The sequence below is a fragment of the Lutjanus erythropterus genome, chromosome 12 (assembly GCF_056507025.1).
Source record: "Lutjanus erythropterus isolate fLutEry1 chromosome 12, fLutEry1.hap2, whole genome shotgun sequence".
In the NCBI taxonomy this organism is placed as follows: Eukaryota; Metazoa; Chordata; class Actinopteri; order Lutjaniformes; family Lutjanidae; genus Lutjanus; species Lutjanus erythropterus.
In genome coordinates, this window is record NC_139328.1 from 593,875 (window position 1) to 610,618 (window position 16,744).

The 16,744-nt window shown below is 40.1% G+C and overlaps 1 protein-coding gene across 1 annotated transcript; it reads left to right on the forward strand.

The window, feature by feature from the left end:
* Nucleotides 1–2,361: 2,361 nt before the first annotated feature.
* Nucleotides 2,362–16,510, forward strand: nmnat2 (nicotinamide nucleotide adenylyltransferase 2). Its single transcript, XM_084732988.1, has 11 exons — nt 2,362–2,574; nt 8,945–9,033; nt 10,241–10,308; nt 10,450–10,528; nt 10,859–10,985; nt 11,145–11,225; nt 12,343–12,387; nt 12,553–12,629; nt 13,939–14,040; nt 14,144–14,211; nt 15,151–16,510. The coding sequence occupies exons 1-11, from the start codon at nt 2,490–2,492 to the stop codon at nt 15,251–15,253; spliced, it is 924 nt and encodes a 307-aa protein (XP_084589114.1). The 5' UTR covers nt 2,362–2,489; the 3' UTR covers nt 15,254–16,510.
* The last annotated feature ends 234 nt before the right edge of the window (nt 16,511–16,744 follow it).

Here is a 16,744-nt window from a genome sequence, read left to right on the forward strand (position 1 = left end):
AAGAAGAGAACGTTTGTCGAGGGTTCTTTGTAAGACTCAGGGTTCCATTAAGAACACATTTCATCCAAAGAACCCTTTCATTAGAAAGAGTTCTTCAGGGGTTGTTGAAATCTTTGAAGATTCATAAATGGTTTTTATACCATAATTTAAAATAGGTTCTCTGTAGAACCTCCCCACTGTGTTCTACCCAGGGTTCCTACTTTGATTCCAGTTGTTCTGTGTAAATCTCAGTCTACCAGCTCGTTTTAGTTTTGTACAGCATTAACAGCTGTGTTCAGTGTGGCGCCCCCTCCTGGCTGAGGACCACATGATCACATCTTAGAACTGTTCTTTTTACTCACATCATCGCTCTTCAGTTTGTTTTTGGGTCTCATGTTTTCATGGTTCTCTGTGTGGTTTGTGTCTGATGTTTGGAGAGTTGTGTACTGACAGGAGGACCAGCATCAGACTGGCAGAGACACAACACACTGATTCTGATTCTGATTCTGATCTGATTCTGATTCTGATTCTGATCCTGATCCTGATCTGATTCTGATCTGATCTGATTCTGATCTGATTCCGATCTGATTCTGATTCTGATCTGATTCTGAGTCTGAGTCTGAGTCTGATACTGATTCTGAGTCTGATCCTGATTCCGATCTCATTCTGATTCTGATCTGATTCTGATTCTGATTCTGATCTGATTCTGATCCTGATCTGATTCTGATTCTGATCTAATCTGATTCTGATTCTGATCTGATTCTGATCTGATTCTGATTCCGATCTCATTCTGACTCTGATTCTGATCTGATTCTGATTCTGATCTGATTCTGATCTGATTCTGATTCCGATCTCATTCTGACTCTGATTCTGATCTGATTCTGATTCTGATCTGATTCTGAGTCTGATCCTGATTCCGATCTCATTCTGATTCTGATTCTGATCTGATTCTGATTCTGATTCACAGGAGACTCCCATACATCATGATTTGCTTTCTAATGAAGATTTTTTTTTTTTTTTTTTTTGTATCAAAAACAAAAAAAGAAAAACAAAACTGAAACCAAACAGAGTTTTGGAATGAGAACTGATCATTTGTCTTATTGAATATTATTTATCAGTAATCAGGCTGAAGACGACACAGAGCCTGAGTCAGAGCTCATTAAGAGCAGCTGCTTGTTGCTCCTGTTCCCTCAGTGTTCTGTTGGTGTGATGATAGTAGAACCAGTCAACACGTTCTGATGAAAGCTGCAACATAAAGATGTATTTACATGTACAGTGTATGTAGTAAGACTGCAGTATTATCAGTAGTTGTAGAAAACATAAAAGATAAAAAGATCAGACAGTTCCAGAGGTGGGAGGTGATACTGAACAGATGTTTAATCACTTCTGCTTTATTTCAGTATTTCCACATCAGGTCATTTTATACTTCTAAAGGAATATTCTGCTAAAATATAGTTAACTGCCCATTATCCCCTTTAATGCAGTTTATTGATCTCTCTATAAAAACACATAGTCGGTTTATAGAATATGATGCACTGTTAAAAATTAAACTACAAAAACGGTTCAGATCAGTTTCACCTCAGTGCATCGTTGATAATAATCATAATTCAGTAATATATGATCGATATAGTTGAACACCCTGAATGGTGCCATTTGTTATGATGAGTACTTTTACTTTTGATACTTAGAGTACTTTTTTTCTAATGATTCCTCTGTACTTCTGCCTGTGAAGTAAAGTACCAGCTTTAAAGAGTTTATCAGTCCTTTTAGATCCCAGTCTTCCAACTTTTTCATCTCCATTCTTCAGACTTTTGTGAATGAAGTTTCTTCATGTGTCACATGAGTTTCAAACATTTATTCAAATTCACAAAAACAATAAAAATATCATCAGTTTCAACAGCAACACAGTTTTTCACTAATAACATGTTAACATGTGGAGTCATTGATCCCAGATAATTCCAACCAAAATATTGATGTTATTATTCTAAAGTAACATTAATATTCTATAATAACATTATTCTAATGTTGTTATTCTTTCTTATGTTTTCATGTGTCTTAGTTTTACATCAGTTTTAACTTAATTTTGTCTCCTCTTGTTTGACCCTCTGATGTCATCCTGCTCCTCTGCTCTTTGACTTTGTCTGTCAAAACACTGCAGACAGCAAGAATCCTGATAAATCTGTAATAATGATAATGATCAGAATAAAATGAATAAAACTCAGAACTCTGGTTCTCCTCCGTATTTTAGGATAAATGTCAGTTGTTGAACATCTGATCCTGGGGACATGAAGTCTGTCTCTTTAACACAGTGACGCTGCTTCCTGCCGCAGATACACCAGCCTCGCCTCTCTCTCTCTCTCTCTCTCTCTCTCTCTCTCTCTCTCTCTCTCTCTCTCTCTCTCTCTCTCTCTCTCTGCGGCTGCTGCTCCAAACAACCGACAGATCCACACAGGACCGGGACCCGACCGGACCGGACCGGGACACAGAGGCGGACAGACGCGGACAGAAACATGACAGAAACCACCAAAACACACGTCATCCTGCTGTCCTGCGGCAGCTTCAACCCCATCACCAAGGGACACATCCATATGTTCGGTGAGCATCTGCGCGCGAGGGTGGAGGAGGGTGTGTGTGTGTGTGTGTGTGTGTGTGTGTGTGTGTGTGTGTGTGTGTGTGTGTGTGTGTGTGTGTGTGTGTGTGTGTGTGTGTTAGAAGATGAAGATCTCCTGAAACATCATCATCTCATCATCGGAGGTAAAAGGGGTTCTGTGTGCGGCGCGTGTCGCTGTCCAGCAGGGCGGTGCTGAAAGGGGCGACGGCTCCTCATCCAGCAGGAAACAGCAGGTTACACACACAACACAAACAAACACACAATCGTCACACAGTAAGAGGACAGTCCAACGCAGCTCGGCGCGGTCTGAAACGGGTTATGACGTCAAAAACACGGAATGAATGCAGGCCTCGCGGCGTGTGGCGCAGAAACGAAGCGTCGGTCCCCCCTGACGGTCCGCACACGTCTACAGACACGATGCACGGACACGATGTGGGACAGACAGACTGACAGACACGCAGGCAGCGGGGCTCCAGCAGCGGGGGAGGCCGCAGGTGGTGGCCGGCCTTCCTGCGTCACTAAGCGGCCTGATGAGAGCCGGAGGAGCTGCGGTTATTAAACCAGCAGCAGATGAATTATTCACAGAGACAAGTGAAAGATTTCTGCTGCCTCTAATCCACCGTCACACACACTTTACAGATGTTTGTACAGATGTTTGGATCATATCGAGCCTCACAAACACAACCATCTTATCTTAGTCATCAGAATTATGTAATATTTACTTCAGGATCTAACTGAACTGTGATGCTGCTTTAAAACCTGAAGTGTTTATTGGACCATTTGACAAAATATATTTTTCTACATCATTTACATTTGTGCTATTTTGACACTTTCACTACATTTATGAGATTTCATTGATCACAACAAATATTAATCATTGCTTTTGGAAAATTTGTCACATTTTTCTTAGTTTGGAGACTATTTTATTTCACCTTGTGATAAAAACAAAACAATATAATCAATATAAATCTCAACTGATCAATATAACATACAATTATGATAATCAAGCAATTGTTTTTGAGTGAAAATCAATTAAAAACATCCCAGTGATTATAATGAGAGCAGGTTGTGTCTGTAAAAAACACATTAAATATCTAAATTTCCACTGAATTTAACTTCAGGTGACATCTGAAACTTAAATGAGTTTATTTGGCAGTGTTTTAGTTATTGTTGTGTAATAATACTAATATGAATAGAGAAGTGAGTCACAGATAAATATCTACTCTATCATATTTGATTCACACATTTTAAACCTGATCTAACTATATATCAATCAACAAAATATCAAGTAGTTAGAGGCTGTTTCAATATAATAAATATTTATATTATTGAAATAAAAATATTTACTCTTTCTGTAACTTCTTCTTTTTATTTATTTTGCCAAAATATGTAGAGGCGGCCATGTTGGATTTTGCCCTGACAGACCAGCTGCTGCCTGCAGTGAAGTAATGATCCACCAGAGGGCAGAAGAAGACACGTCTCAGACTGATACAACCGTTTCACACAAATGGCTTTACATAATTAAGAGGATAATTAATGATAATGATAATTATTTGCACACTTTGGGGACTTTTTATTGATTTACTTATTGATTGATTTGTTTGTTTGTTTGTTCATGTATTTATTTCGATCCCCTTTAGCCACTACAGAGCGACTCCTCCTGGAGTCCATATAGAGAACATTACATCATAATCGATTTATAATCAGATTTAAGGCAAAAAGAGACAAAACCAGAAAAATCAACAAACAACAAATCAACACCAATAAAACTACTAATGGTGTAATTTATTTATTTATCTATTTCTCAGGGACAGTGTATATTATATTCTTAATATAAAAATTGAGAAGTAAGAAACAGGCTCTAAAGGCTAAATGCTAATTCCAGTAAAAGGAGAACACAGACAGCATTAAGCAAAGAACAGACATGGCAGAGGAATAAAAGCAGAGCAAATCACAGCATAACAACAACAACAACAACAACAACAACAGCACAAGCAAGGTCACAAACAAACAACAAACACAGACACAAGACAAAAAAAGAATTTAAGAACAATAGACAGAAGCAAAGACGCTGAAGAGCAAAGACAGACACACAGACAACAACACAAACAACAACAATGTCACCAAGTCCCTACATTATATCTAAAAATAGTCAGTAAAACATTTGATATGGTCAAATGTAATAATAATACCATAAAGACATGGTATCCAGTGATATACAACGATACAGAAAGTTCCACATTAATGATCATGAATCAGATATTATGAAGCACAACATAAAGTGCTGGTTCTCTGTGCCATTCAATATCTCTATAAACAACTTAAAAACATCTTACTTATTAAATTCTATAATTTCATTCCTCTGTACAGTTATTATATGAAAATTAAATTAAAAAGTAAAAGTGAGCTGAGTATCTCTGGGACAGGTGATGTTTAAGTGATTAAAATTGACCAAATAACAATTTATACCTGAAAGTGATCTGAGCGATGACTGTTAACCCTTTAAACTGTGCAGAATTATAGCAGATTATGAATCAAGATGAGTGAGTCCATGATTTTCACTGAAAAAAGGTAATCTGTTGATGAAAAGGTGTGTGTAGTGTTCTTTATTCTTTAAAAAAATAATATTTTAATTGTTACTAATTATATTAAAAACAGATACAGAGTATAAGAGAGCAGACAAACTGAATCTGAAACATCTGACAGTATAACATTATTATTATTATTATTATTAGTAGTAGTAGTAGTAGTAGTAGTAGTAGTAGTAGTAGTATTGCCACTGCTACCTCTGACTATTTGGAACATGGAGGGAAGCTCATTAAGAAAAATGTCCGGCTGTAATCGGGTTCTGGTTGAAATATGCTAATGAGGAACGGGTGCGGGTCGGGTTCGGACTGAGTTTTCTCAGGCTTTGGCCTTTTTGGGCTTCTAAACTTCTAAATTGAATTTCTGTCAGTTTCAATGTTAAATGTGAGACTATTTAACACATTTTTTAGATAATTATGAATTCAACCTATTTCACAAAAAAGTCCACACACCGTCTGCATTAATGGTTATTGGTTCAGTGTTGGTTTCGTTTTGTAGTTGTAGCATGATCAATAATCAACAATTTTTTCCAACAAGAACACATTAAAAGTGAAACTGAAGTTAAATTTAACTCTATAACAGTAACATTAACTTCATAAATTCTTTCCTGTATTTGAGACATTTTAAGGCCTACATTTCAGATTATTAGTTTTTCTCTTTTTTTTCCCTTCATCTCACTCTGATTGGCTCGTAGGTTGGTTATAGAGGCTGTTTTGTGTGTATATGAATCCAGGTGTGCCTTGAGATTTTGAAAACAAAAACTGAATTACAAAAACTACAAAACTGATGAAAGAGGAATAATTGAATCTGTACTGGCTTAAATGATTTGATATTTAATTGGTGTCTGGTCATCACAGTGATCACAGCGCCTGCCAGTGGTGACAGCAGCTCATCGTTTGACCGGACAAGATTCACGATTCAAAACCACTAAACTGTAAATAAAGATGGCCGCCATGCCTCCACTTCCTCCAACTCTACAGAACAGAGTCTAAAATATCTCTGCAGTGTTCCTGCAGTGTTCCTGCAGTGTTTCTGCAGTGTTCCTGCAGTGTTCCTGCAGTATTTCTGCAGAGCTTCAGCCTGAGGAGGAGGGAAATAACTTGCTCTAACATTTTAATTCAGACTGCAGAACCTTTTTTAAGCACTGCTTTCTTAGTAAAAGTGCTTATATCTAGAATTATCTGTGAAAGGTTTCACCCAGAACCCTCTATGAGAGGTTCTACGAAGAACCCTTCTATGGCGTAATGATTCCACCCAGAACCCTCCAAGGGTGCTAACAAGAACCCTCCCAGGTGGTTCTTCCTAGAACCTGATAGATTCAGATTCCAGGGGTTTTATCTAGGACCAAACAACAAGGTTCTTTCAAGAAATCTTTCAGATTCCAAGGGTTTTATCCAGAACCCTCCAAGGGATTTGACTAAGAACCTTTTCATATTATAGCTAAAAGAACCACTGACAAAAAAGGATCCCAACAATCCTTGAAGAACTCCTCCATAAAGGGTTCTTAGGATGAAAAGAGTTCTTAATGGGACTCTTAGTCTTACAAAGAACCCCTGAAAAAGTGTTTCTTCAAAAAAGGGTTCTTCAGAAGAAAATGGTTGTAGGTAGAGCCTCAGTCCATGAGGAGGAACCCTTTTGGAACCCTTATTTCTGAGAGTGTTGGGTGTTACATATTCTTTAAAGATAAATGTGAGAGATCATCTCAAACAGCTGCCATGTTTTTTTTTCTCAATTTGATAATCAGAAGCAAAGACCAATGACAGGCCAGTGAGTGGCGTGTTGTCCAATCAGGTGTCAGTCATGTGTTGTCCAGCTGACTCGTGGTGACAAACAGGCTGGAACATTAATGAGGAGCTGATTCAGACTCTGTGACTGTCCAAAGCTGCTGTGAGCTTAACGTGAACGTGTGCTGCGATCAGATCAGATGAGACTCTGTGACGGGGATGTTTGGTTGGACGCAGCGGCAGCGGCGGCGGCGGCAGCAGCAGCACCAGCGGCAGCCATGTTCCCATCATGACCTATTTTCACCAGCAGCTCCTCCGTCTCTGTATCTTCCTCTGGGCCGTTGAGTCACATCCAACCTTTCTTCTTTCTGTTTGAAGCTTTCTTCTCCTCAGCTGAAGGTGGAGACGGAAAATTAATAAGAAAAACAACAACATGATTTTTCTTTGATGTAAATATTAATTCATCAGAGACATGAAGCACAAAGTCAAGACCAAAATCAAACAGTGGAGCGGACAGACGTACTCCACCTGTTTTCACGTTTTTCTGTTGCAACATGTTGCCTTTTATATTTAAATCTTTATTTTATTAGAACATAAATTTTAGTAGCTTCAAATCTTCAGAGACATTGATTTTAAAGATTCCGTCACAAGTGAACCATAATATAATAATAAATGTTGTAAATAAAGAATGATAATAACAATAATGTAAATAATAACAGTAAAAGGTGTCATTTCATTTGACATCATTATCAGACTGAGGATTTGATCATATTTGTCATTATTCTGCTTTTTAAAGCTAAAGTCATCAGATCAAACAGAAGTTTCTGCCTTTTGCTTTGGTTTGACCCAATATTTTTTGGTTTGACCCAATATTTTTTGGTATGACCCAATATTTTTTGGTTCGCTCTGCAAAGGCAGAATACAGGAACTTCCAAATAAGGTCAAAGGTCAAATCAGAGGTCAGGATTAATATGTAGAAACAATAACCTGATATAAAGATAAAAAACTGACACATATACAATTATCTGTCTGCAACAACAAGAAAACTTTATCATTTTCTCAGTTGTGTTAACTTATGTGAGTCACACTATTATTTTAACCACAAGTTCAACTAAAGTCAAACCAAACTGCAACCATTTTACAACATTAACCACGAGTCAAAAGGTCACGTTTGTTGCTCTGTAAATCTATCTGTTCTGTTGTTTAGGTCGAGAACGTGTTGAGACTTGGTCTCATAATGAAACCTTTTTACAAAACAAGGTGACGTTTCATTATAAGGAGAGTTTTCTTGTTAAAATTGAAGAATGAGGTGTGTTAATATGTCAAAATGATCACTGAAGAATAGATTGAAAGTTTCCTCCTTCACGATATTTCAGCCTCAGATTCCTCAGAGTGAAACACCAACAACTCACCTCAAAGACTGTATTAGCATCACTGTCGCCATAGTAACAGACATTCAACAGTTTCCCCTCTTGAAGAAAACATTTGTTGGGAATGCAGATGAGTTTTCAAAATGAGAGTCAGCAGTCAAAAAGTCTTTGTTGTGATCTGAGCAGAGACTTTGAGACGAAAACAGAGAAAGTGACAGTGTTTTACCAGACATTCAGTCTGAAGACAAGACTTCATTCAACTCAGAAACTCCAGAGAACCTCAGAGAACCTGAGACAAAACATTAAACTGCAACTTCAAGATACAGAAGGAACAGTGAGCTACAAAAAACTGGATTTACAACAAGATTTCATCTCAATAAATCACAGAACTGTAACAATAAAATAATCTGGGTTAGTTAGTGACTTAGTGATTGAAGATGTGAAAAATGTTTTTCACAGGTTTAAAATACACCAGTTTTAATTTTGTTATTTATTTGGAACTCTTCATTTGATATTCCTTTTTTAAAGCATCACAACATTTTTTAGAGAAGCTGCAGAGAAACCAACAGTATTTTGGTGATGTGACACTTGATTTCTTTCTGCACTGAGCTGCTCTGTTTAATGTCGAGCGACGGTTCTGTTGTTTAACGTTCTTTGTGTTTGTGTGTTTGCAGAGAAAGCCAGAGAATATCTGCACAAAACAGGTCGCTTCATCGTGATCGGAGGAATCATCTCACCGGTGCACGACTCCTACGGGAAACCAGTGAGTTTATAAAGATCCTGGTTTATCCTCGTTCACACAGTGTCAGACGGTAATCAGCAGCCTGTGTGTGTCTCATACAGTCTGTTGAAACCGTTGTAGCGTCCTGTGTGCAGCTGCTCTTGTTTTCCACTTTCTGTTTCCTGCTGCTGGAATTAATGAAGCTCTTGTCCTACTTCTGCTCGGCCTCAATAGAAACACACCACATGAATAATAGATGCTGCAGAAACAGCAGGAATCTTTGCTGCTCGTTTCAGCACCAGAGTTTCAGCTTCACCTGCAGCTCAGACAGCTGATTATTAACGCTGCACATTAATCACATCAGTTATTACCTCTTTCATCACAACCTCTTAACATGCTTCATACACACATTTATCACTCATTCACTAAGAGCTGACCCTTCGCTAAGCCCCGCCCTCCTTAGTTACTGTTATTACTGCAGATTTAACATGTAAATTGTTGAAACATGAGGTCTGTGATTCCTTAGAGACGGAAACAAAAGCAGATTCTCATTTCCAGCTGATGACGGTGGATTTTGTCACTAAAGTAAAGACTCACAAGCAGATTTCATGAGTGCAGCTGCTGATGTAAGCTAATGCTAATGCTAATGCTAACTTGACTTGAGTCAGCTGAGAGTCTCCAGCTGATGTTTTAATGTTTCCATCGGACACATTTTATAACAAGAACCCTGTGAAAGTGTTTATGTAAAGTTAGCTAACAGCTGCGTACATGATATAACATTAATGCTAACAGACTGAGGCTAAAGCTAGCTTACGTCTCAGCTAACATTGGTCAGATGGTGAAATACAGCAGGTATATCTACATGATAGATGACAGAAATACACTCATTAACGTGGGAAAAGGAAACGCAGGGACTCGATTAGTGCAGCAGCTGCGAGGAGGAGGGGGAGGGGCAAGAGCACAGAAATCAACACACACACTGTAGCACAACAAAAAAATAAGAAAACACTGAGTCAGTTCACTGAGAAGTACATGTATGACATTTGCACAGGGGTCTGCTGTGATTGGTGGAACTGCAGGACGCTATGATGACTGGTCAAATTCGTAAAAAAGTTGCATTGCTTGGAAAAAATTGCAGACTGTGCAGAAATCACAGAGACTGTTGAAATCACAATATCACAACTTCCTGGAGAGGCTGATACCTGTGGACTGACTGTCTAACTGTGCGTGTGTGTGTGTGTGTCTTCAGGGTTTAGTGCCCAGCAGACATCGTCTCACCATGTGTCAGCTGGCCGTCCAGTCCTCTGATTGGATCAGGTGAGACCAGGATCACTTTCATTCACCACAAACAGTAAATTATAGAATACTGTGTTGATCATCTAAAAGCAGCGGTATGTTCCTTTACCTCTGACACATAAATGAATAGACAGGTTGTTTTGTTTGTGTGGTTGGGTGCAGGGTGGACCCCTGGGAGTGTTACCAGGACACCTGGCAGACGACCTGCAGTGTGCTGGAGCATCACCGCGACCTGATGAAGGTCAGGACTTATTCATCCTCATTATTACATACATCTGTGTGCACCACCTTTTTCAACTACTGATCAATCTGGCAATAATTCTTCCACTAATTGATCAGTTGTTTGCTCCATAAAAATGTCAGAAAATGTTGATCCAAGTCCAAGATAACATCCTCAAATGTCTTGTTTTGTCCACAACTCAAAGATATTCAGTTTACTGGAAAGAAACCAGAAAATATTCACATTTGATCCCATCATGATCTTCTCATCTGAAAAGCATGTGACGTATGTACCCTGTATCTTTGTCTGTTACTGGCAGTATTTATAGTTAAAATGCTTTTTGTTCCTCAGAGAGTGACCGGCTGTATTCTGTCCAACGTCAACACACCATCAACGACCCCTGTGATTGGTCAGCCACAGAACCAGACTCCGCCCATCTACCAGAACCACAACAACATGAACCACAAGCCCACAGCCAGTGAGTCTCATTCCTGCACGTTCATCATTCATACAGCTCAAGTTAAAGGAGCAGTTAGTGATTTTAAACTGATGATGACGATGATGATGATGATGATGATGATGATGATGATGATGATGACAGTGGAGAGTAACTAACCTGTGCTCACTCTCCACTCAGTCAAACTGTGGGGGAAGGTCAGCGAGAGCCTGGGGAAGATCTGCTGCATGCGCCCACACATCGAACGCTTCACCTTCGTTGGTAAGTAAAACTGAAGAAAATGGAGGGAAAAGTAACAGCCAATCAGCAGCCAGTAAACCAGAGTTAACGCCATAGAAAACAGTAGATTGTCTGACAGGGGTCACATGTTTCGGGTGGTTTTCAGGTCGTAGTGGTGTTTGAGTGGATGCGTGGGATGTCAGGAGTCTGTAAAACTCTTTATCAACATTTTAATCAGACAGTTAACTGTTGTCTCAGTGCATATGTCCTGATGGTCCACCCAAACCAGCACAGTGAAACCAGCAGTTTGTAAGTGTTTGAAAATCCAGTCAATATCTCCTCACCTTCTTGTGGATTCTAGTTTCACAGGAAAACAATGGAAGTGAATGGTGACCAGTTTTCAAATGTAAACAACAGAATAAAAACATAAAACACCTCCATACTGCTGGTCTGCTGTGATCCAAGTCTCCTAAAGTCCCAACATGCTGTTTGCACACTGTCACACACACACACACACACACACACACACACACACACACACACACACACACACACACACACACACACACACACAGTTCAGACAGTGTGCACGTGAACGTGGCTCCAAGCTAAAGATCTACAGTGAAGATTCAGGATAAAAACATGGTGGAAATATTTTTAGTCGACTTGGTATGTTTGAATTCTGACCAGTTAATGAAGCTCTTAATTTTCACCCGCTTTGGACACTGCAGAAAGGAGTCTGATGTCACTTCCTGTCTCCACTAGGAGACTCCTGATTGTCATGTAGATGTGTTGAGGCTGGGACTCTTATCAAATGTGAAGTTATAGAAATTTCATGTTTCATCAAAAGTCAGTGCTGTTCTGTCTTTATAATGATCGATTAATAATTGGATTTAAAAAGACCAATCAGATTCTGTCTCTCTGTTTATTTGTTTCCTGTTTTATCATTTACAGCTTGTACATCAAGATTAGTTTCATTTGAACGTCCGAATCACAGAGCAGCAACAGGAGCTCTGATTGGCCAGAACACAAAACAGCTGTACTTTATTGTTAAAGAGTAATAAATCAATTAATTTTTAATAACATCTTAACCTTGATCAATTGACGATAATTTAATGTTGTATTGATAATCTAATGATGTTTTGTCTCGTTGTGTCAGATGAAAATGCTAACCTGGGCACCGCCATGAGATACGAGGAGATCGGTGAGTTCAGGATCTGAACGTGAACCTGTGTGCTGTGTCGTGTCTGTCCTGCTGTGTGTGAACTCCTTCTGATTGGTCGGTTGGTTGGTTTGTATCCAGTAAACATGTTGTTTGTTTACTGAGGACTCTGGTGTCTCTTTCCTCCTGCCTGTTTGTCGTCTGTAGAGTTACGCATCTTGCTCCTGTGTGGCAGTGATCTCCTGGAGTCCTTCTGCATCCCTGGCCTCTGGAAGGACAGTGATGTAAGCACACTGTAGCCCCGCCCCCACCCAACCGTTAACCCTGCCCCAGTCCATCCTGTAGCTCCTCCGCTCTTACTTCTTTCCTCTAAACTCTATCGTAGTAACTGAACAGTCATTTTGATGTTGTTGACGAAGGAAGCATCTGCAAAAAGAAAGCGTCCCCTCCTCACAGCATGCAGTGTAATTCTTCTCTCACACTGCTAACAAGCTAACCACCATGCTAACATGAGTGCTAGCTGTTAGCAAAACAGTGACAGTATTCCAGGTTTGAATTGCATTCCTAAGTCCTGCCCCTTTTTGCTCTGTGCTTCACGAGACAAAAACAACGTCAAAAATGTAACAAGACAAAAATGACATAGAATATGTAAGAGATAAAACAACATAAAAGACATAACAAATGAAAAATGTACGAGATGAAAATGACAAAAGACGTCAGACAAATCACAAGACAAAAACAGCATGAAAGACGCAGCTAGGCATAAGGCGAACAATTAAAAAGACATAACACGACAAAAACAGCGTAAAAAAACAAGATGAAAATGATGTAAGAGATAAAACAACATAAAAGATGTAACAAGATGAGAAAAGGGTACAAGAAGGGATCCGGCCTGATTCACGGGTCACAGCTGCACCGCGAGCTGATCGCTGTCAGTCTGTTTTTGATGGATGCTGAATCAGAGCAGACTGAGCACACAGGAAGTTACACACCAGAACCATTTGTTTTTCAAAATAAAAAAAACTGTGTAGACTCCTGATTATAAAAACAGACAAGAAAACACAAAGTATTTAACTGCACAGCCTGTTGGTGTGTTGTTGAAGCACAAAAAGCAACAAAGAATCAACGAAATGTGAGCAAGTCAACAGAATCAGGTGGGAAAAACGCTCCACTTCTGAAACAGTGCTGCTGGGACATGCAGTTGTGTGGAGGACGGATCAAAACATGATGAACTGAATGAATCTTTTGCAGATCTGTCCCCTCCAGACACAACAGTAATTTAGCTTGTTTGTTGACTGGACAGGAAGTTCATTCAGGACAGTGTGTTTGTATCACTGTATGAGCGCGTCCTCCATTCTGCACACTGTGCTTTATTTTCTCAGAGATCAACACTTTCAGGATGGTTTATAATTTAGCAGCGGTGATAATTAGCATGTCACAGGGACTCACCTCTCCTCAGGGAGCTGATTGTGACACGTCCACTAGATGACCTGACTGTGTCCAACGTGTCCAACATGTGTCATACATGTGACTGTGACTGGGGAACCCTGCACCCTGAGCAGTGACTCGAGCTCTTCTTACTGTTGGTTTCAGATGGAGGTGATTGTGGGGGATTTTGGGATCGTGGTGGTTCCTCGTGATGGAGCCGACACAGAGCGCATCATGAATCACTCCTCCATTCTCCGCAAGTACAAGGTCAGAGCCAAATATCTCTGTTCATGAACCCTGACATCAGTTTTTACCTTTTATGTCAGAGAAATGTCCTCTTTCACTGTCTTGTCTGGTCTCTTGGTTTCAGGACAACATCATCGTGGTGAAAGACGCGATGAGCCATCCGATGTCCATCGTCAGCTCGACCAAGAGCAGGTGAGGATCTGCACAAAGTGAATTTTATGAGACCACAGCCTACTGGGCTTTTTATCCTGGTCAGTTTGAGCGCACAGAAGCTGTGAATGATGCAACAAATCTACCAAAAGATTCATGCCTTCATATTTGAGACTTTTTCAAATTATTCAGAAGGTTAGTGTTTAGCCTAGCTTAGCACAAAGTCTGCAGGGGACACTGCTATCCTAACTCCAACCTCACCATGAAAGCAGGACTTCAGAGATGCTCCAAAGCTTAAACCACCAAAAATGAAGCAAATATTCGTCTTGCAATACTCGCACAAGTTTGATTGTGGTCAGTTAGCCGCGGCCGACATGCACCAGCTGTGTGCGTGTTTGTGTGCACTCACAAGAAAAGACGATTCTTTCTGTTTTGTCCCTCCCGTCTCTCTCCTCCCCCCTTCCTCTCTATACATTCACAAAGAAACTTTAAAATGGAGACTAGTTAGTGAACAGAGGTTGACTCCTCTGTCGGTTGCTGCTGCAGACAGGTTGAGAAGCAGGAGTGAAGATGAAACCATTTCTTAATCCCAAAAGTTTAATAACAACTCTGAGTTCCAGTAAAGAGTTGGCAGTAAAGAAGTCGGTATCAGAGCAAAATTAGTTTGACTCCAGGGTGTCTCTCTCCAGAAGCTCCAGTCTGTCCCAGGCCGTCTTCTCCAGAGCTCCCTGACTCTCAGCAGCTGTCTCTCAGCTGTGTGCCTCAGCTCCGCCCCGGTCCTCCACACAACACTCAGCAAAAACCCTGCACATAGACAGGATTTTTTTATTCAGGTTCAATATTTTAAACACCCAGGAATACACAAATGATGCACATTTCCTGCGCTCGTATCGCATTATTTTCATCATTTGCACCAGATGATGTGTCTTTACGTTTACGTTATACCTAAATATGAAATCCTGCCCCCCCCCACCCATTCAGACTGGCCCTGCAGCACGGTGACGGACATGTCGTGGACTACCTGAGTCAGCCGGTCATCGACTACATCCTGCAGAGTCAGCTGTACATCAACGCCTCAGGATAGAGACAACAACCTGCCCGCATGACAACAGGGAAAGTGGAGCAGGGAGGGGAGGGGCTACCTACAACCACCATCATCTATATAAATATAACCGCCCCCCCCTCATCCCCTAAAAAAAAACTAAAACTTCCTTCTCTGTCTTCTGTGTCAAACATATACTCTTCTTCGAGCTGTCGCTTTCCAACAGGAGCATTAGTGTCCCTCCTGTCTGTCTGTGTCATGTGACTCTACCATCAGGTTGGGGGTTGGGAAGGGGTGGGGATGGGGGGTATTTTCTGGGACGAGGTGGGGGTGTTAGAGACGAGATATGGAGGTAATCTCTAAGGGCTGCAGAGGTGTCATTGATGTATTTTTCCACTGCGGTGACGGCAGTGTTTTCTCACTCTGTTTGTTATCTGTCTTTATTAAAGTTGGGGGTGCATGACACACAGCCCGGCATGCTCAGTGTACCAGTGGCAGATGGGAAAAAAAAACAAAACTCTTCTTCTGTATCAGGGTGGCAACTAAAATGGTTTCTGGGCCTCATGCAAGAACCACAAACGGACTCGTTAAGTAAAGGCACATATGAATGACTTAAGAAAACTTCACTTTTCTCGATGTAGCGAACGCTGAGTCGATGGAAAACTCGTCTCCAGCTGTCTTTTTAATATCTGTTGCTACGTATGCTCATGATGACTAAATACACACTGATATGCTAACTGGCTAAAGCTAACAGGTCCCAGTTAATGCATCATCTTTGTTTCCAGTTGATGTGTAGTGTTGGAAAACGTAAGTCCAGGCTGAGCCAGTAAAGAAGTCTAACCCTCCGCTCCAGCACATAGTCTATAACACTATTACACTGATACTGAGGTCACAAAAATGTTCAAGGAAGTCACTGGAGGAGGTCAAAGGTCAATACAATAAAGTTTATTTTTTGAAAAAGCGGTAAACCCAAGCAGAGCCCAGAGTCTGACTGAAGAACCTGTTCTCATATTGTCCTTTTGTTCCCTCGTTCTTAGGGCTGATCCCACCTTACTTTTTAAAAACACTTACATTGTTGCCCTGGAAACAACCATATGATGTTTTCTTCATTTGGTGTCTGATTTCACTGGACTTTAAATTTCAGCAGTGTCATGGAAAGTCCCAGTCCTCCCATTCAGGACATGTTCAGTCATGTCTCCTTACGTCATGATTTCCAAAGAGTATTTTAAAAAAACAACTTTAATTCTCTCCAGGTTAAATCAAACAGGTTATGTATTAAATCTGACTTCTTCAAATTTAAAGTATCTTTTTATAAGTAACTTTAAATCCCAAAAGTTTAAAAACTGTGAGCTCTCCTCTTGTTGGTCAATGTGTCTGTCTGCAGACAGGTTGAGAAGCAGGACTGAAAATTAATCCACTTTTTAATCTCAAATTTAACAATAGTTGTTTAAAGGTAAAACATCCAGTGCATTATGATATGAAATACATTTTAATAGTGTTGAGTGACGTCAGTAAATCAAACTCCAACAGTAC

Excerpts from the sequence above, each read along its gene's own strand:
- nmnat2 (XM_084732988.1), top strand. The coding sequence starts at position 2,490 with ATGACAGAAACCACCAAAACACACGTCATCCTGCTGTCCTGCGGCAGC. Across the intron at positions 9,034-10,240 it reads ACGACTCCTACGGGAAACCA|GGTTTAGTGCCCAGCAGACA; the intron begins GTGAGTTTATAA and ends GTGTGTCTTCAG. Across the intron at positions 12,388-12,552 it reads CATGAGATACGAGGAGATCG|AGTTACGCATCTTGCTCCTG; the intron begins GTGAGTTCAGGA and ends TGTCGTCTGTAG.